At 40.0% G+C, this 21,149-nt stretch overlaps 1 protein-coding gene across 1 annotated transcript; it reads right to left on the reverse strand.

The window, feature by feature from the left end:
* Nucleotides 1-627: 627 nt before the first annotated feature.
* Nucleotides 628-18,260, reverse strand: bcap31 (B cell receptor associated protein 31). The gene is made up of 8 exons (XM_061684406.1): nucleotides 18,115-18,260; nucleotides 16,325-16,418; nucleotides 13,466-13,566; nucleotides 13,192-13,336; nucleotides 7,796-7,931; nucleotides 5,602-5,728; nucleotides 3,503-3,603; nucleotides 628-2,206 (listed from the first exon to the last, which is right to left on the reverse strand). The coding sequence occupies exons 2-8, from the start codon at nucleotides 16,414-16,416 to the stop codon at nucleotides 2,180-2,182; spliced, it is 729 nt and encodes a 242-aa protein (XP_061540390.1). The 5' UTR covers nucleotides 16,417-16,418; nucleotides 18,115-18,260; the 3' UTR covers nucleotides 628-2,179.
* Between the last annotated feature and the right edge of the window lie 2,889 nt (nucleotides 18,261-21,149).

Below are 21,149 nucleotides of genomic sequence, written 5' to 3' on the forward strand. Positions count from 1 at the left end.
TGCTGATGAGTGGTTTGCATCTTGTGGTATGGCCTGTATATTTCCTCTCGAGAAGTCTTCTTCTCACAGTGGATTGTGATACCTTCACCCCTGTTGCTGTTGCTCAGTACACCAGTAGTTTCCTTCTTTTTCAAGACATTCCAAACTGTTGCATTGGCTATGCCCAATGTTTGTGCAAGATTGCTGATCGATTTTCCAGCAATCAATCTAAAAGGCAACACCTGAGCAACTAGAAACACCCAGTCAGTTACATGTTCCAATACTTTTGCTCACTTGCAAAGTGGGTGGCTTCAAACAAAAGGTGCTCTTTCCTAAGTTGTTTAACGCATCTAGATGTAAATACCATGAAATGAAAGCTGGAATTCTGAACTTTTGTCTCATTCATCTTCTGATCTAAAACCCAAATGTCTTCAGTATACAACAAAAACAAAGGAATTGACCTTGCCGTTCCAGTAACTTTGGAGGGGACTGTATTAATACACTCTAAATACTACTTTTTAACTCATAACATTATTTACTTTAAAATGTGTCAAGACCAACGACTTAACAGGAGGGTGAACCACAAATATAAAAAAACACAAATAATTTTTAAAAAAGATTATTGATAATAGCAACTGTTGATTTTTGTTTTGTTTATTACTGTGAAACAAATAACCATCTCCCTTGAACAGCTGAACAATAATAATCCATTCATCCTTTTTCTATAGCACTTGTCCTATTTAGAGTGGCGGGTGAGCTGGAGTGTATCCCAACTGACTGTGAGCGAGAGGCATGGTACACCCTGGATTGGTCGCCAGTTGTCAGGGCATTTGCATGTTTGTCACACTTAAAGGTTTCCCATCAAATAAATTAAATTAGTCAAAGACAACAAGTCAACACAAAATGCAATTTTTATATGAAGGTTTTAATTATTAAATTCCAAACCTATATAGCTCTGGGTGAAAAGTGTTTGCCCCCCCCCCCGTTAAAACACAACTGTGGTTTATCATAGAGTTCAATTTCTCTTGCCATACCCAGGTCTGATACTGCCACACCTGTTCTCAATCAAGAAATCACTTCAATAGGATCTGCTCGACAAGGTCAAGTCGACCAAAAGATCCTCAAAAGGTGCTGATGGCAAACATTTAAGTGTGACAAACATGCAAAAAAAACAAGAAATCAGGTAGGGGGGCAAACATTTTTTCACACCACTGTGTAGGCAAACTAACTGCAAACCAGTTAACATCAGTGCCCATGCAAACAAGTTTCCCAAACTCACATTCACACCTACCACCAATTTAGAGCATTCAAAGAAGGCCACATGTTTTTGGAATGTGGGAGGAGACAATATTCAAATTACAAATAGGAACCCCAAACCTCAGAAGTGCGAGGCAGATGTGCTGACCACTGGGCTACTGTATAATAATAATGATAACAATAATAACAACAATGATGACCTAAACATCATGTCACTGTTGCATAACTGATGCGAGTTTGATTTGGCAAACAAAGGTAAACAAGTTCGTGGAGCTGTCACTCAGTTGAAATGGGATCAGTGTGTCTCCTCTCTGAAGATCTGTGACTAGTTGGGAACGTTCCTATTTCTTTCCCAATATGGCGCATATGTCACCACAAAGGTGGACGACGGAGCCCAATATAACTCACCCGTCACTTGTCCAAGTCAGCAGTTTGAGGAACAAGATCCTGAAGTGGGGGGGGGGCTAAAAAAAGTCATTTCTAAAAGCAGGCCAACAGCTGCCTTTCAACACCCCCAAGCCTTTTCCATCCAGCATGTGCATGTTGAACACACATTGACACACTTACACAAGTTTGTTAAAGTTGTGTATTGGAGGTGACACATAGGTTGTGTTTGCAGTTTCCATGACAATGTGACAAACAAGTCACACACACAAAAGCGTTACATTCGCGAGTGTGCCTAACAAGTCATGCTACGCGAGAGCAGAGGTTCAAGCAAGTGTCAAGTCGTTGTGCCGCTCGGATTACGCTCCTTTTCTCGCACACCCCATGTTTTTTGGGGACCCTCAACAACGGGAATATGAGTTCTTATTTTGAAGGGATCGAAGACAAAACAAACTAAACAAACAACAAGGTGCTTTAAGGCTCCAAAAGGAAGTGACATCACACCACGGAGCAGGCCCACCACCGCGATGATGATCGAGAGCATCTATTTTCATCCTCCTCAGTCAGACTTCTTGTCACCGCTGGCCTGTAAACGAAAAAAGAAAAACATGAGTGTCTCCTGCAGGTTGGTGGGAACAAGACAATCAGACAGGAAGTGACAAACTGTGCATGTGTGAGTGAACAAGTTAACGGGTAAATACGGCTGTGAATTCCTTCATCAAGAAACAAAAAAAGCGAGAAAGAATGAATAGAAAGTCAAGAAAGACAGGGAGAGAAAAGAGTGGACAGACAGGAGAAAGGAAAAAGATGAGAAAAAAGGGAGGAGAAAAGAGTGGGACAAAAAAGAAAGAAGAGTGGAAAAAGAAGAAAGAGAAGAGCGTAAAGAGAGAAAGGGAGACGGAAAAAAATAAGTAGAAAGCGAGAGCAGAAGAAGAGGGAAGAAAGATGTTAAAGAAAAAAAGGGAGAGAAGAAAAAAGGAGAATCGAAAGGGAGAGAAGAGAGGAAAGAGAAAAAAAAGTGGAAAGAGAAATTAAAAGGAGAGAAAGAAAGAAGTACATATACAAGGGGACAGAAAAGAGTGGAAAGAAGTAAAAAATACAGAATAGCGTGAAGAAAGAAAGGGAGGGAGACGAGTAACGAAAGAGGGAGAAAGAGTGGAAAGAGAAGAGAAAGCAAGGAGTGAAAAAGAATAGAAAGAAAATGAAGAGTAGAAATAGTAAGTGAGAAGACAAAATAAGTGCAAAGAAAGAAGAAAATGAAGAGTGGCAAGAGAAAAAGATTAAGAAAAAATGAGGAAAGAAAGGGGGAAAAGGAAAGAAAGAAGGAAGAGGGAGAAGAAAGGGAAACAAGAAGAGAGACAGCGAGAAAATTAGCAAAGAGCAGTGACGAAAGAAAGGGAAGGAAACAAGTGGAACGAGAACAAAATAAAAAAGGAATGGAAAAAGGGAAAGAAGGGGTAAAACAGAAAAGCAAGAGAAAATAAAGAGGAAAAGAAAGAAGAATGAGAGGAAAAAGAAAGTGGACAAGACAAAAGAAGGAAAAAGTCAAAGGAGCGAAGAGCACAAGAGAGGAAAGAGTGGGAAGACAGCAAGAAAATAGAAAGAAAAAAGAAAGGAAGGGAAAGAGAGACGGGACTGAAACACTACTCTGCCATTTGTTAACCCTAATAATTTTCTGCATGGACGCAATGCATCATGGAAATATGTTGCTCTTCCAGTGGCCGTCGGTTGCCCACTACATTTCAAGATCCATTGAGGGCACAAACTATCTCCACTTCCACTTCACATTCGAACAGCACTATAAAATGGCCAACTTACTATAACCAAATAGTGGATAGGGATAGAGAGAAAAGAAAAGGAGGAAAGCAAAAAGAAAGTGCACCAGTAGTTTGCTGTGCTCGTCCAGGAGTCTGTCATATTCCTGCGTCAGGTTTGCGGCTTGTTTCTTCATAGCGGAAACATCTCCGTCGCTCTTACGGAGAGCTGCGAACACACACACGCACAAAGTCATTAAAGGGGGCACATGTTGGAAAAGTGACGATCATCTTGCACCTGCCCAAAGGTCAAATGAGTCCTTTGCACAAAATCTCCCGCGCTGACAAATCACGGCACCTCGATCAGCACTGCCGAGGTTGATTTTCAAAACGGCTTCCACCTGCATCAAACTGGTTACGGTGCAAGGCTGGATCCAAGAATTTGTTCCCAAAACAAAGTGGTTGTGCTATGATTGGTGCGGGAAGTACATTGCTTTCTCTGTAGGAAACGTGAATTGCCGTTACGCTGCTTACGAAACTTTAGCACCAATTTCATGAACACAGTCAGCGGTTCGTCACTGAACAAAGATGGACTGCGCAAACATGCAACCAGCGACCGGCATCTGGAAACGCGTAGTATAAAATATCCCGTCAACCTTACTGGCAGACAGCTTCAAACCACCCCTAGTTAACTTTTGAGTATGGTTGGTTGCAGGGCTGCCTGATGTTTGGATTTTGAGCACCTCTTGCTAAACAACATCAACCCTAAGAAGGCCTGTTGGTGGAATTCAATTGTACAGTCGGGCAAAAACATTTAGTCAGCCACCAATTGTGCAAGTTCTCCCACTTAAAAAGATGAGTGAGGCCTGTAATTTCCATCGTAGGTGTACCTCAACTATGAGAGACAAAATGAGAGGGGAAGAAAAAAAAAAAAATTCCTGACAATCACTTTGTCGGATTTCTAGAGAATTTATTAGCAAATTATGGTGGAAAATAAGTATTTGGTCACCTACAAACAAGCAAGACTTTTGGCTCTCACAGACCTGTACCTTCTTAAGAGGCTCCTTTGTCCTCCACTCGTTACCTGTATTAATGGCACCTGTTAGAACAGTATAAAAGACACCTGTCCACAACCTCAAACAGTCACACTCCAAAATCCACTATGGCCAAGACCTGTCAAAGGACACCAGAAACAAAATTGTAAACCTGCACCAGACTGGGAAGACTGAATCTGCCATTGGTAAGCAGCTTGGTGTGACGAAATCAACTGTGGGAGCAATTATTAGAAAATGGAAGACATACAAGATCACTGATAATCACCCTCGATCTGGGGCTCCATGCAAGATCTCACCCCATGGGGTCAAAACGATCACAAGAACGGTGAGCAAAAATCCCAGAACCACATGGGGGGGACCTAGTGAATGACCTGCAGAGAGCTGGGATCAAAGTAACAAAGGCTACCATCAGTAACACACTACGCCGCCACCAGGGACTCAAATCATGCATTCCCAGACGTGAATGAATGGGGCCATTTTGAGTGAAAACCTCCTTCCATCAGCAAGGGCATTGAAGATGAAACGTGGCTGGGTCTTTCAGCATAACAATGATCCCAAACACACTGCATGAAGGAGTGGCTTCGTAAGAAGCATTTCAAGGTCCTGGAGTGGCTTAGCCAGTCTCCAGAGCTCAACCCCATAGAAAATCTTTGAAGTTGAAAGTCTGTGTTGCCCAGCGACAGCCCCGAAACATTACTGCTCTCGAGGAGATCTCCATGCAGGAATGGGCCAAAATACAGTGTGTGAAAACCTTGTGAAGACTTACAGAAAACATCTGACCTCTGTCATTGCCAAAAAAGGGTAGGTATATAACAAAGTATTGAGATGAACTTTTGTTATTGATCAAATACTTAGTTTCCACCATAATTTGCTAATAAATTCTTGAAAAATCAGACTGTGATTTTCTGAATGTTTTCCCCCCTCATTTTGTCTCTCATAGGTGAGGTATACCTATGATGAAAATTACAGGCCTCTCATCTTTTTAAGTGGGAGAACTTAGACAATTGGTGGCTGACTAAATACTTTTTTGCCCCACTGTAGATGGGTAACCTAGTTGTAGTGGTGCAGTGCTATCAATGTAGAATCAAAGATACTCTTACATCTGTTATGTTGAATTTGAATTTGAATAAATCTGAGAGTGTTCCTCCTGGCCTCCTCCGCTGCCTCCTCACCTTTCTTGGTGGCGTCCAGTTCGTCCTTCAAGGTCTTCACTTCCTCCTTCAGAGTCCTGTTCTCTTCCCGGACTCCGCCTCCTTTTTTCCCCACCTCTGGCACCTCCACGCCGGCTTCTCGGAGTTTCTGTGAGAAGATGATGTGTCGTCGTCACGTGTTGGAAAGAGGGTGTGGAAGACTGCAGCCCCCCTCCAGAGCAACAGGTGTACAAACCAAATGGCCTCCAACATGTTACTGTCACATGATGAGGTCAGCGCTTTCTCTCTCTTCTTTTTGCTATTTAATTTCACCAATTATGCTTTCGCAGTTAACACACTTACATCCACACACATGCACGTCAGTTAGGATCCACCCAAGCACTCTGTGATGCCACAGAGATGAAGAAAGTGTCGTCGTCGTCATCGTTAAAGTGTCCTAACTGAAAAAAAGTGTCCTAACTGAAAAAAAGGGTCAGTGAAGGCAACAGTGAGTGATGAGAGCAGCTGAGCAGCTATGGAGTCAAACAGCTGCCGAGGCGTCATCGTCTCCCTTTCACACACGGACGACAACCTTGGGACTCTACCCGGCGCCCCGACGCAGCCAGTTGGCCAAGCTCGCTTTTTTCATTCACTCTGCACAATTGTTTCGGGAGGAGTTAACGGGTAACTGTGTGAATTCTTTCAGCACGACAGAAATTAAAGAGAAAAGAAAACAGAACGAGAGTCAAAAATAAGATTGAGCGAGAGAAAAATAAGAAATGACTGAAAAGGGCGCATGAAAGAAAAATAGAGAAAGGAAAGACAAGATAGAAAAGTAAGACAGAATTGAAAGAGGAAATAAAAATAAAAATAAAAGAAAAATCAGACAAAAGACCAAAATGAAAGAGATGAGAATGAAAACGAGAAATAAGAAACGCACAAATGAAAAATTTATGCATAAAAAGCACTTTTTAGGCTGCAAGTATTGACTTTTCATTTGAAAATCTCTATCAATATAGTGAATTGTCAAGGACAGGCATAGCTCCATTGTTACACTTGACCATAGGTCAGTTGTGGTCACAAACTGCAAAGAACTCGACCGTTGTGTTTAACCTCTTTATTTACTTCTGGCGTTTTTCACTGCGGTCAAGCCGGCCTCCAGTAAAAAAAGACCAAGTCAAGCCAGCCGCCCCAACAACTGTTCATACTAGGCATTACGGTAACACGCTGGCAACGCGCTCTGAGAACCAACTTCAAAATAAAAGCCTCACATATGAATACATTGGACATTCATGCCATTTTAGGCTTTTATTTTGAAATTTGCCTTCGCAGCATGTCGCTGGCAGGTAATTGCAATGCATAGTATGGACAATCATTGTGGCGGCTGGCTTGCTTAGACTTTCGACTACAGGCTGGCCAGACTGCAGTCATTTTTCATATATAGTTAATGCTACTTTGGAGAAATAATTACATGAAGGGATCATGTTTGTTGTCCAGTGTTTTGCCGTTTTTCTTTTCGTGACAGCTGAACGAATTAGTTGCATTACCTTGCGGGGCAGACAACTCCGCTACACTCGTTATATATGACTTATTGTTTAACGTCAGTTGCCTTGAATGAAAACGTCCAGAAAACTGATGTTGATCCCTTTTTAAGGGACTAACTCCTCACCATCTGCAATGTTTGCTGTACTCTATTCTCTCGGTATGACTCACTCTCCTATTCGGAGAGTGACTGAGCTCCCACTTGCAGGGTGCGCTGGACACCACTTGCTTGTTATTTAGGCAGCTTAGTGAAGCCATAACACCATGCGTGGTTGGCTGCCTAGGTTGAGAGGGTGCTTCAAATGCAGCACTGCCCTTATTTTAAATATAAAAATCAGACTAATTTAATCGTGGCAGCCAAAACCATGACCACGATTAAAATTTGATTAATTGTGCAGCTCTATTCACCTCCATTTTCCAAATATTTTGAGCGATTCAAACACTGCAACTTCAACATTCACCCCATTCAAGCCAAATTCCTAGTTGATTTTTTTCTATAAGCAAGGGGAGGAGGAAATCGATTCAAATCGGAAATGGGATTTTGTTCAAAAAGTCTGGGATTTTATTTTAAGGCCCCACTATAAACAATCAAAATTGTCCTGCAGGGGTTTCCCTTCTCATCTGATCTGACAGCAGACATCCACCCCCCCTCTACCTTTCACCCATTCTCATCTTATTGGCCCGCCTCACTCACGTCTTGCAGTACTTGGTTTTCATCAATGAAGCTTTTGGCGGCGTTGCTGGCGCCCTCTGCCTGCTTCTTGAAGGCCTCGTTGGATGCCATCAGGGAGGCCTGCTGGGAAAGGAGAGTGGCCAGACGACGCAGCAACCTGCGTGCACGCACGCATGCACCCACACAAACAAACACACACACACAAACTTAGAATCACATCCTGTTCTCTTTTAAAGCAACTAGTTAATGGTGAGAACATTGGCACTTATTCCATAGCTCTCGCCTTTAAAATTGAATCAGTAGTAATTTTAGGCTTGCTTTCTGATACAATATTTGATTTTCAGCCAGATTTTGGCCCACCCACATTTTGGACACATCAACCTGCCACAGCCTGACATGTAGATGACATGTAGATGTAGAGCAGGACATTTCCTCATAGAACTTACATGTACTCTGCGGTCTAATTGTTGCCTATATTGAAAGTCTGGATGTTTTTTTTTTTTTTTTTTTTTAAATAAAATAAAGAGTGAAAATAGTCATTGTGAAATATGTTGGCGTGCTGGAGCCTATCCCAGCTGTCATCGGGCAGGAGACGGGGTACACCCTGAACTGGTTTCCAGCCAATCGCAGGGCCCATAGAAACAAACATCCATTCGCACTCACAGTCATGCCTACGGGAAATTTAGTCTCCAATTAATGCATGTTTTTGGGATGTGGGAGGAAACCGGAGTGCCCGGAGAAAACCCACGCAGGCACGGGGAGAACATGCAAACTCCACACAGGCGGGGCCGGGGATTGAACCCGTGTCCTCAGAACTGTGAGGCTGACGCTCTAACCAGTCGGCCACCGTGCTGCCGGAAGGCATATTGTTTATTAAAAAAAAAATAGACCGTTGAAGTGCCTCCTTGAGGAAAGAAGATATAGCCACATCAAGCCACATGAAATATTTTTTGCAGATTAATTTCTGCATGTCATCTTAATTTTGTATTGATTGCATCACAAATGCCTCCCTATATATGCCCACACGCACCTCTGAAAATATCTGAAAAGGCCCGATGATTTTATCGACACTTTTCCACGTCAGTAACTTCGAGCATCCCACACGAGGAAGTGCTTTGGATATTCATTCCCGCATATATACATGGCTTTCGTCGGTTCAATTTTTATTTATTAAACCACAAATGCTTCTAATAGGTCCCATTAAAGTCCCTATCGATCGCAAAGCGTTTCTGTAGGTGACAATGTGTGCCAGATGCGGACTTTGGCTGGCTGTCATAACATCAGATGACGAGGGCATCGATCTCCTAGCCAAAAGCAGTTATGTCGCTTTGTATACAAAAACTGCTGCCGATCTTCACTAAAATTTATGAGTACATCCATATTTATGCCTTACTTACACATCTGAAAAATACCAGAACAATCGGCCTGGTACTTATAAATTCATGAATCAAAACGTTTGCCTCTCCATAGATGATCATTTCCACGAGGCTTGCAAGGATGTGGGACCACCCACCGTGTTTGTATTATTTTAATGATGACAACCTAATAAATTAGCTGTTTTTCAGCATATTAATTTAGTGACTGTCAATTTAACATAATTTTGGGGTGTCTCCCTTTGAAAATGTGTAGCGCATTATGAAGCGTAAAATACGACAACGGAGACCCCAGCTGAAGCTGTACATCGAGCAAGAATGGGAAAGAATTCCACCTACAAAGCTTCAACAATTAGTGTCCTCAGTTCCCAAACGTTTATTGAATGTTTTTAAAGAATACGTGATGTAATACAATGATAAACATGACCCTGTCCCAGCTTTTTTGGAACATGTTGCAGCCATAAAATTCTAAGTTAATGATTATTTGCTAAAAACAATAAAGTTTGTCAGTTTGAACATTAAATATCTTGTCTTTGTAGTGTATTCAATTAAATATAGGTTGAACATGATTTTGAAATCATTGTATTCTGTTTTTATTTATGTTTAACACAACTTCCCAACTTCATTGGAATAGGGGTTGTACTTCTTGCCATCTAAGAGAAGAGAAATATTTGTTCTGTCTGTCACGATGCCTCACTGGCATAAATAGATGACCAAAGATACATTATTTCTTGTAAATAAATCATTTTTAGAGAAATTACGTAAAATTTTATAATTTCCCACGGCACACCTGAAGAGCGCTCACGGCACACTAATGTGCCCCGGCACACTGGTTGAGAATCACTGGTCTAGTTTACACTGAGATTAGATCAAGATGAGACAGTTTAGATCAGGTTTTCACAGCGTTTCAAATTAGTTTAGATTGACTACAATTCAAAATTTAGATAAGGGCTGCCGTGATTTTTTGGGACGATATATTTTCCCAAAAACTATCAAGATAAACAATAGTATATTTTTTTTTTTTATGCCACCTATATAACGATATTAGCGCACAATAATTGAAGTACATCCTTTTTAAGAACAATTCAATATTAATTCCAAAGAATACTGAACACTGGCATTGAAATGAACAACAAATACCTTAGATAAAAAAATATATATAAGAAACAGAGTTGAATAGTGTATGCTGCTGCGCTTATGGCTAATAGTTAACTTTCCCATGTGTGTGTGTGTGTGTTATGTGGGTAATAACGCACACAGCAACTCAGAGCAAGGCGCTAATGTTTTAAATCACGTTACCGCGGTCAAGGGACCTGTTAAATTTGCTAGTTCGTGGGCTAGCGAACGGAATAAACAGCTCAATTACCTTTAAGTGTCTCTGTTGTGTGGAGCAACGTGTGGCGCATGGAGCAAGGCTGTGAAGTAACGGATGGAGCCAAGGCCAGTCTGCCAGAGGTCTATGAGCCCACTACAGCTAATAGATAAGCCTAGCCGCTAGTAGCAGGGCACTTGACAGTGGAGCCATCCAACTCGTGCGCTTGCTGCGTGAGCTGCGTCACCACAACAATGACAATTTATAGAGTTAAAAAAAACAACAACAACTATTGTGTCCATTGTATTTGTCGAGTGATAAGTCCATATAATAACTATGACAGCCCTAGTTTAGATCAGGTTTAGTCTACATTTTAAATGAGATCAGATCTGCAGGGAAACAGATCAGCTTTAGACTTAGCTTCAAATAAGTTTATAACAGGTTTGGACTGACCTTAGCTGTTTAGACTGCGTTTTAAATGAGTTTAAATCGGCTTTAGACTGACTTTCACGTGGGTTTAGATCGGTTTTAGACAGTTTCAAATGAGTTTAGATCAGTTTTACACCGCATTTCAAAAGTTGAGATCAGGTTTAGACTGCATTTACATGAGTTAAGCTTAAGACCTAATTTCAAATGAGTTTAGATCATTAGGGCCCGAGCAGTGACCTCTGCAAGGGACCTATTATATCTGTAGAAATTATGTTTAGATTGCATTTAAAAAGTTTAGGTCAGATTTGGACTGCATTTTAAAGGAGTTTAGATCAGCTTTAGACTCTTAAATGTGTTTAAATCATTTGGACTGACCTTAGATGACAGTGTTTCAAATAAGTTTAAATCAAAGTTAGACTACGTCAGATGACTTTAGATCAGCTTTATACTGCAGTTGAAATAAGGCACATTTAAGGCAATAACACATTGCATTGCAATTTGTGAGTGTCATTAATTTATATTTAGGAACACACACACAGAGAGCTCGTGGCATTGAAGCGTGTTGCTTGATGATGTAAGAGCTACGTGACCAAACCTTATGTCGTTCTTGTAAAGTAATAGGCAGTGAAAGGACAAACAACTAGGGCAGTGCGTTCCGGGTTCCGTTTATTGAGGAGACGAGAAGAGTAGGGAGGAAGTGACTCAGGGCATCCAAATAAGGCCGCGGGTCATATAGACAGTCCGGAAATATCTGATCAGCTGCCGACACTTTCCGCTAACTAATTTGGAAGTCCACCAGTCACTGTCTATTACAGTGCATTTTATATGTTTGTGTGTGTTGCCCCCTGTTGGATGCTCATTTTAGTACACTAACACGTGCTGGTTCTGTTTGATGTGTTGATTCTTTTTAAAGAACTTATGGGGTCTAAATTAGAGCTGCTTGATATTGGGATTTTTTTTGTAACCCTGCAATATATATTGCTATTTGTAAAATACATTATACTTGCGACGTGAACACCAGCACACAATTTTGTTTTTCCCTCAATGTATTTTTGGACAGTTTATAAGCTTTTCTCCCACCTCGTCTACCGGGGGAGAAGTACTGACTGCTTTTGAGACGCGACTGGCTGAACCGTCCCGCAGGTGTGTCAGCATGCAGCAAAAAAAAAAAAAAAAAAAAAAAAAAAAAAAAAAACATGAACAAAAAAAGGTTCCTGTACCAAAAACAGCATGTTCCAGACTCCAGAGACATGTGTTTTGTATTCCTCTAAAAGGTAACACCACCGCCATACCGCTCGCTCTCTGCGCAGCACTCTATGCGACATGAGACAATAGAACCATCATCAACATGGCCACCCCGTCAATGCATAGCCTGGCAATGTGCCACATTCAACATGGCCTCCACGCAGGCATGGGAGGCACGTTTTTATGGTTCGATCTACTTATATGGTATATCTGTGAGGCGGAAATAGGTCTGTTCCATTCTTTCCACCACAGCACTAGTAAACAAGAGTGGCCAAATCTGGAACTACTGGAACTCAAAGGCAGTTTAAGTGACAACTGGAAACTGTTATTTAGACACATTGTTCAGTCCTGACGGTCCATTTGATCAGATATCCGTTATATCGGGGTCTGTTATATCGAGGTTCCACTGCAGTTCAATGAGGAAATGTCATTGCCTCTGAAAAGCTGAGACGTGACCAAAATGCGGGTGGGCCAAAATCTGTCTGAAAATCTAATATTTCATCAGAAGATACGCTAAAATTACCACCTTGTCTATTTTCACTTATTCATGCTATGTTAAATTGGGGTTGAATAAAGTGTGTGTCTATGTGTGTGTGTGAGTGAGAGAAATCTATGTGCACATGACATACAGTATGAGTTAGTGTATAATATTTGCAAAGAAATAATTTGAGTAATTTCAAATGAGTTTCTGGTTCAGACTGCATTTAGACTAGAGTTCTACTCTAGAATGAGTTTTTATCTGGTTTAGCCAGAGTTAAAATCTGGTTTAGATACAGTTTAGACCGAGTTTAGACTGCATTTCAAATGAGTTTCCATCACGTTTTAAAACTTTTTTGAACAGGGTTAGACTGAGTTTCAAATGAGTTTAGATCAGGTTATGAATGCGCTTAGATCTGGTTGAGACAGAGTTAAGATTTGGTTTAGACTGCGTTCAGGTCAATTTTGGACTGTGTTTAAGATGAGTTTGGATTAGATTTGGACTGAGTTACATTGACACTGATGAGATAATGCGGGAGAGACAAGACGGACTACATGTGTTCATGTGCGTGTGTTCTCACAGACAAAGCAGGAGTGCAAATCCGGCAATGTAGAGATTCCTCTGCGCTCTGAACAGTTTCATGTGAATGTGTTCAATGGCAGTGGGATTGTTGGTCAAATCCACCTTCTCTGTCACGCTGTACTTCCTCACCTCACGGAACGCATCTGCACAACAGAACAGAACACACACCGTGGCATGACTTCATTGGACACAACCAACTCACTCCACTTACTACTTCTCATACAGTATATACAAACAAATACAAGCACACATCCACATGCGCAGACACTCACCAATGAGCAGGAAGACAAGGATGGCCATGGCCACCATGAAGTAAGTGTTGCCATATAAGGTAATGGTTTGGACCAGCCGAGACCTAAATACGCTGTTCCACCTGGACCAACACACACACATTAGCGAAGAGGCTATGAACAGGTCCTGGGTGAATTGCATCGTATCACAATCGGAGTGAATCATGTCATAATTGGAGTGAATCATATTGTAACCTGAGTCACTCGTATCGTAATAGAAGTGAGTCGTAATCGCAATCAGAGTGATGCATATCATCATAGTGAATTGCATCGTTATTGGAGCGAATTGCATCGTAGTAGGAGTGAATCGTAATCAGTTAATTGTATCGTAAACGGACCGAGTTGTATCATAACACTGGGTTACAAAAAAAAATCGTTTCTAAGTTGTCAGTTTTTTCAACTGATTTAGGACAATTTTGCATTGCTGAATCCGAAAATGATATCAGTTTCTCTTTTTCAGATTAGATTTCTATGCCAAGTTAATAACAGTTTATTAAGCAAATATAAAAAAAAATTGCTTACTGTACTTCGAATATACATTGATAAAAGTGCCTGTAAATTGAATTTTACGCCATCGTTAAAAATTCAGGGTCTGAACCTCCGTTTATTTGAACATCTAAAACGGAAATACCTGTAAAGTTGACCTGATTGAGTACTGTATCCTGAGTATCTTCAAAAGTATTCTGTAGCATTTTAGACAAAAGGTAAAACATCAATGACCTCTAGGGGGGCCATTCAAGGATTGGCCACTGACAAATTTAAAGTTCAAACCAACATCACTTGAGACAGAACTAATGGGTGCGAACTTACTGTAATTAAATTACTTTATTGTAATTAAATTACACTAATACATACTGTCAATGACATGCCAACTCTAACTTTCTCACTGTCCCGGCTTATGGACGAGTGTTGTCCAGTGTCTGTTTGGTCGTTAGCTTTTCATTTTCCATGCTGCGTTGCTTGAACACAGGATGCTCCTCGTGCACATTATTCAGGTGCCTGATCAAACGTGTTGTGTTGAAGCATTTAGATGACGATCCCCCATGAGGTACTTCAGTTTTGCACAGATTGCAAATGGATTTCGTGTTGTCTGTCTCACACCGCTGACATGTTTTTGCACCGATTTATATATATTAAAAAAAAAAAAAAAAAATACTTTACTGGCCATCAGATACTTACAATACTACGTCACAAGACACGTGACAAGGCTAAAATGCAGTAAATTGCAATTAAGAGGGAATTTTAACATAATCGCAATGAATCATATCGTAATGCAGCGAATTGTAATGAGAGCATCATATCGTAATCTGAGTGAATCTTATTGCAGTGAATTGTATTATAATCGTCGTGAATCATATAATCGCAGTGAACCATACTCTGGGCGGCACGGTGAACGACTGGTTAGCACATCTGCCTCACAGTTCTGAGGACCTGGGTTCAAATCCCGGCTCCGCCTGTGTGGCGTTTGTATGTTCTCCCGTGCCTGCGTGGGTTTTCTCCGGGCACTCCGGTTTCCTTCCACATCCCAAAAACATGCATGGTAGGTTGATGGAAGACTCTAAATTGCCCGTAGGTGTGAATGTGAGTGCGAATGGTTGTTTGTTTCTATGTGCCCTGCGATTGGCTGGCGACCAGTTCAGGGTGTATCCCGCCTCTCGCCCGAAGATAGCTGGGATAAGCTCCAGCACGCCCGCGACCCTAGTGAGGATAAACGGAACGGAAGATGAATGAATGAATGAACCATACGCTGACTCATATAGCTATTGTAGTGAATCATAATTAGAGTGAATCGTATCGCCATCAGAGTTAATTGTATCATAATAGTAGTGAATTCTAAGATTAGAGAATCGTACTATAAACGCAGTGATTGCAATTATCTTATTACAGTCTCCAGCAACAGCTACAGCAGAAATATTGGCACATTAATTTATGTATATGGGTCTTTTTTCTTCCAACTGCACTGATGGGTGAACAGTCCTCATATGGCTGTGTAGGTTATTTGTGGAGCCAGCAGATATTTCTCTTGGAGACTCTACACTCTGCCTTTGAATTGTCAATGAAATGGAAACGTGTCCATATTTTGCTTCTTTCGCACTGTCACTCATTTTCTTACCTAGAGTATTCCTCATATTCTTTTGTGCGTCTATCCTTGTACTCGTCTCTCAACTATCCGTGGCCGTGTTGTGTAATTGTGGGTAATTGCCTCCCCTCCTCTACCCAGTGCAATGATCAATCACATGCATGCACAGTACACCTGCAGCACTGTTTGTGACCCTGCTCTCAGCTCCGCAGTGTGAGAGAGAAGGGGCTGAGGCGCGCCTATCATTTATTTCAAAGAATCATTAAGAGCAGTTTTGTTTGCGACCCGACCGACACATCACTGGAGACTCCCCCCGCCCCAAAAAGCCTGTGTACGGGCAAAACTGCGTAGCATATAACAGTAAACCGCATTGCAATCACATTGACTCATATTGTAATTGCAGTGAACCGTATCAGAATCGTAGTGAAAAATACCGTAATCATAGGAAAAAGTATTGTGATTGGAGTGACTCATTAATTGAGGTGAATCACATCATGACTTGTGTGAATCGCGTTGTTATTGGTGTAAATTGTATCATAATTGGAGTTATAACACAATCGGGTGACTCATCATAACCTGACTGATTCTTATCATGAACAGAGTCAATCGCATCATAATCTCTGGCTCCACCTAGTTGCAATGTAAGCATCTGAAAGATAGCAGTTCACAAGACTCCAACTGCCTTCACACTGTCAAGTTAAAACAAGAATGCTATAGAACATTCCATTCACACACCCTAATCAGAATGTTTAAGCACAAACCTTTTAGCTGAAATGAAAGGAATGCAGAGGAGCAGCACCAAGAAGACCTCCACGTACAAGAAAGTGGCCACGGCAGTCCACTGGAGACTCATCACTGTGACACACACACAAACAGTACATCTTTATCTTTGCACAGTCATCATGTCAATGTGCTTGTTTAAACCTGATCTACTCTCAGTATAAACCTATTTAAAACAAATAATAATAAAATAAATCATCACTCAGTATAAATCTGACCCAAACTTATTTGAAACGCCGTCCAAATCCGATCCAAATGCAGTGTAAACCTGATCTAAAATCATTTTGAAACCAAGTCTGAACCTGCTCTTCACACAATCCAAACCGGATCAAATCTTATTTGAAATGCCGTCTAAACATGATTTAAACGCAGTGTAAACATGATCTAAAATAATTTACTCAGTCTAAACTCGATGAAAACTCATTTGAAAATTTAAACTCAGTCAAAAACCTGGTCTTAACTTATCTTAAACTGATTCTAAACCTGATTTTAACACATTCCAAACCGGATCAAAGGTCCCTTGAAATGCCATCCAAACACTATGTAAACAGTGCACACCTGATCTAAAATCAATCAGATCACTGACACTCAGTCACACTCCAATCTAAACTTATTCGAAACTCAGTGTAAGCTTGTTCTCAATACTGATGCACCAAAATTTCAGCTACCGAAATATTTCGTCCGAAACTGGGCCAAATGTGCATTTTTGGTCTTGGACCGAAAGACTTTTGTCAGTGAAATAAAATGGACGAAACCCGTTGTTGTGACGCAAGCAGAAACCACGGCCAGTGTGCAGACGTATACACTACATTGTAAAAAAAAATAATATTAGCTATTAACAAGTGATACCTGATTGGCTTTGCTAACCACACTGACTGGGGGCGGGGGGCATTTATTTATTTTTTACTTCAGAGGATATTTTCTGTGGTTCTGACAAAGATGAAAATGTTCCTTGATTTCGGCGTCCAAAATCATACGTTCATAGGATTCGGACACGATTCAAAACTGCACGGACGTGATGAACTTCTTTTCTATGATGTTTGAAGTGAATCTGACGATGTGCTTGCTCTCGGTTTGGCCCGGAAAATGAGATGGCTGGAGCGAATGCCACCATTGAAAAATATGAAAATGGCCTGTTTAAGATCACATTTTCATCTCAATTTATAAGAAACACCCGGGCATTTTCTACTAAAGAGACAACGTTTCAGTCACACATTTTCTATTGATTTACATTGATTTCTAGACGAGTAAATATGGTCCGATTGGCTACATACAGTGACATAAAATCCTTGATCCTTATCCGATTGTTACAACCTAGGGCTGAACATTTTTAAATTTTAGTAACATACGTACCAATAGCTCCAAAACGGATTGATATTATTGGAAATGACTGCCCGTTTCATTTTCTTGAGCAAAAAAATACAAAATCAACTTGTTAGTGAAATATGGACCATTAAGCTATAGCTACTTATCAAACAAGTTGAAACATTTGTGTTCTTTGATTCCAAAATCAAGTCAATGAAGGCAACAGTGCCGAGCATAGCCTATCGCTAAGGAGGTTCACTCAGTCCATCTCGTTCCATCGCTGTAATAAAATGTTAATAATGTTGTCCACGACTAAGAACAGGTTTTCCAAAAATATAGGTGATGTGCCGTATAAAACAGGCGCCATCTACTTACTGGAGGAGCGTGCGGATAAAAACACAAAAGCTTGTTCCATAGGAATACGGTAGTAGAATAAAACAAATAATGAAGAATCTCTGACACTCACCTGTAGACGAAACACTAACACACGCTAATAATAAGTGTAATATGGGATTGTAATAAATGTGTTCAAGTGTTGATCTTTGGCAGGTTTTAGCTTGTACCGCGGCCAACACTTTCTACTTCCGGTGAAAATGCTAGCGCACAGCGAGGCCGCCACGTGATTGGTTACATACGTGAAAGGGGCGGGGATACGCGTGACAATTACTGTTGCGTACGTACAATTGTATAATTTTGATTTAAGACAACCGGTTCAGGGTGTACCCCGCCTCTCGCCCGTAGATATCTGGGATAGGCTCTAGCAGCCCGTGACCCTAGTGAGGATAAGCGGTGAAGAAAATGGATGGATGGATTTAAGACACTTCTACTTGGAACTTAATGCACATTTTTAATGGGTCACTCGCACGTCGCGTTTTTATTACGTCACATAGGGCGTTGACATTTGGGTAGCGCCAATGAGCGTTAGGGACTGCATCTGCGTCTCATGGCCAGCAGAGAGCGCCAAAGCCCACACATCTTCTTTATGACAACATAAAATCAGACCTACCGAGCAGCAAAGGTTATTGAATATAAATATAGGTCAACCTTTTTTACAACGCTGGTCTGACTTCGGAAGAATGCGTTACTTGGTATTATTGGATATGAAAAGACTGCCAGCTCAGAATTTTATATACACAATCAGCTTATTTATTTTAATTGAATTCTATATGCATAAACCTAAATTTATGTACAAGAAAGCAAACTCCTTGGAGCTTTTAGCATGTATAAAAACTATTTCTCCTCCATATCTAACTGTACGAACCAAAATACTTAAAATCCTATAATATTTTTAACTTTACAACATATTTGTTTAGTTATATATATTTTTCTTTTATTTAATCTTCCTTTGTTTCATTTTTGTTTTTTATCTTCTGTTATCTCCCTTGCATGTTTTGATGCAAAGTTGTTGATTTGTTTAAGTTGTATACTATTTTTGTATTATATCCTCCATATGTCTTCAATGGTATACTCTGTATGCAAATAAAATGCTTTAAAACAAGTGCTAGAATATGTGTTCCATTCATTTAGCCCTTTTTTTTGTTTTTTCATTCAAATGAAAAAAATATTCATTTGGATTATTTATCCATCGAACTACATAACTGGTTACTTCTTTAAATTGAAAATAACAATAAAAGGTATTGGTGAAATAAAAAAAAATACTTAGCTTTTCTCAGCATTATTTTTTTTTCCCAAATAGCTTAAATTATTAATTGTAAATAACCTATACATTTTCAACACCACTTATCCTGGTTAGGGTCACGGGACACTGGAGCCTATTCCAGCTGACTTCGGGCAAATGGCGGACTACACCCTGAAGTGGTCATCAGTCAGTCACAGGGTGCAGATAGACACGGACGACCATTCACACTCACATTCACACCATCACTGAGTGGGAACTGAACCCACACTGCCTGCACCAAAGTCAGGCGAGTGTACCACTACACCATCAGTGACTCATCGTAAATAATAAAACAAAAATAGTAAAATAAACAATCTAAAGAGTAGTTAGTTTTTTTTAGATTCAATTATTCTTTCACTGTAATTGTAAATAAAAAAATAAAAATAGCTAAATAAACAAGTTTACATATATTTAATTTTATTTTACATTGTATTATAAATATATATGTTTCCAAATAATTGTTTGATTTGTTTATTGTGCATAATACAATAGAAATACTAAATTAAACAAAACAAAAATAGGTGTTGAACTAATCAAATTAAATTATTCATCAACCAGTTAATATATTTAACTAATTGGTTAATTTATTCATTCACAGTTCTGAGGACCCGGGTTCAAATCCGGCCTCGCCTGTGTGGAGTTTGCATGTTCTCACTGTGCCTGCATGGGTTTTCTCCGGGTACTTTGATTTCCTCCCCCATCCCGTGGTAGGTTGACTGAAGACTCTAAATTGTGAGTGTGAATGGTTGTTTATATGTGCCCTGCGATTGGCTGGCAACCAGTTCAGGGTGTACCCCGCCTCTCGTCCAAAGTCAGTTGAGATAGGCTCCAGCACCCGAGTGAGGATAAGCAGTACAGAAAATGGATGGATGGATGGATGGATGTTTACATATATTATTAATATCTTTTCAAATAACTGGTTATTTATGATAATATATATACTTTTTTAAAATAGTCAATTTATTTTAAATAATACAATAATAGTACAATAACACCAAAATAAACAATTGTGTGAATATATATTTTTTACATTTTGAATTATTTTAAAGTAATTGGTTAATTGATTTATAGTAAATAATACAATACAATTTTAAAATAAAAAATGAAGATACATTTGACATTTTTTAAATGAAATGTATTAAATAATTGGCTAATTAATGCACAGTAAATAAACAAGGTCAAATAAACTAGCTCACACATATTTGTATCGTTTTAAAAATAATTGCTTAATTCATTTATGATAAATTGTACAACTAAAAATAGTAAAATAAACATTTTACATATACATTTAACATTAATATTTTTATAAATATTTACAGACATACTGTATGTATAATGTAAATTATAAATAATACAATTAAGATGAGTATTAATTATATTGTTATTGAAATAAACTATTTGTTATATTTTACATGCACATTTAAACTTTATTATATTTTATGAGCTGGCCCATGTAACCGTCTCAAAAATCATGGCCCTTGAGCACAAATGTTTGCCCTCCCCTGACTAGAGAGTGTGTCTGTGTGCGTGTGTTTTGGTGTGTGTGTGTGTGTGTGTGTGTGTGTGTGGGATGGGGGTGGTCTTTTGTTTTTTTTAGGACACATTTTGTTCAGCATGAAGCAGTAGCCATGTTGTTGCTCCACTTTTATTTTGCTTGGCATCTTTCCAACCCCCCCACCACCCCTTTCCATCCCCTCCATAATCTCTCCCCCACCCCCACCCCCTGAGTGCTGTTATCAGCAACATGCAGCACCTCAATCCTGGCAGTTCATTCTCAGGCTAATGTGACTTCCTGCTGGGGGAGGGGGCGTGTGGATGTCGGG

The sequence above is a fragment of the Phycodurus eques genome, chromosome 1 (assembly GCF_024500275.1).
Source record: "Phycodurus eques isolate BA_2022a chromosome 1, UOR_Pequ_1.1, whole genome shotgun sequence".
NCBI classification, from domain to species: domain Eukaryota; kingdom Metazoa; phylum Chordata; class Actinopteri; order Syngnathiformes; family Syngnathidae; genus Phycodurus; species Phycodurus eques.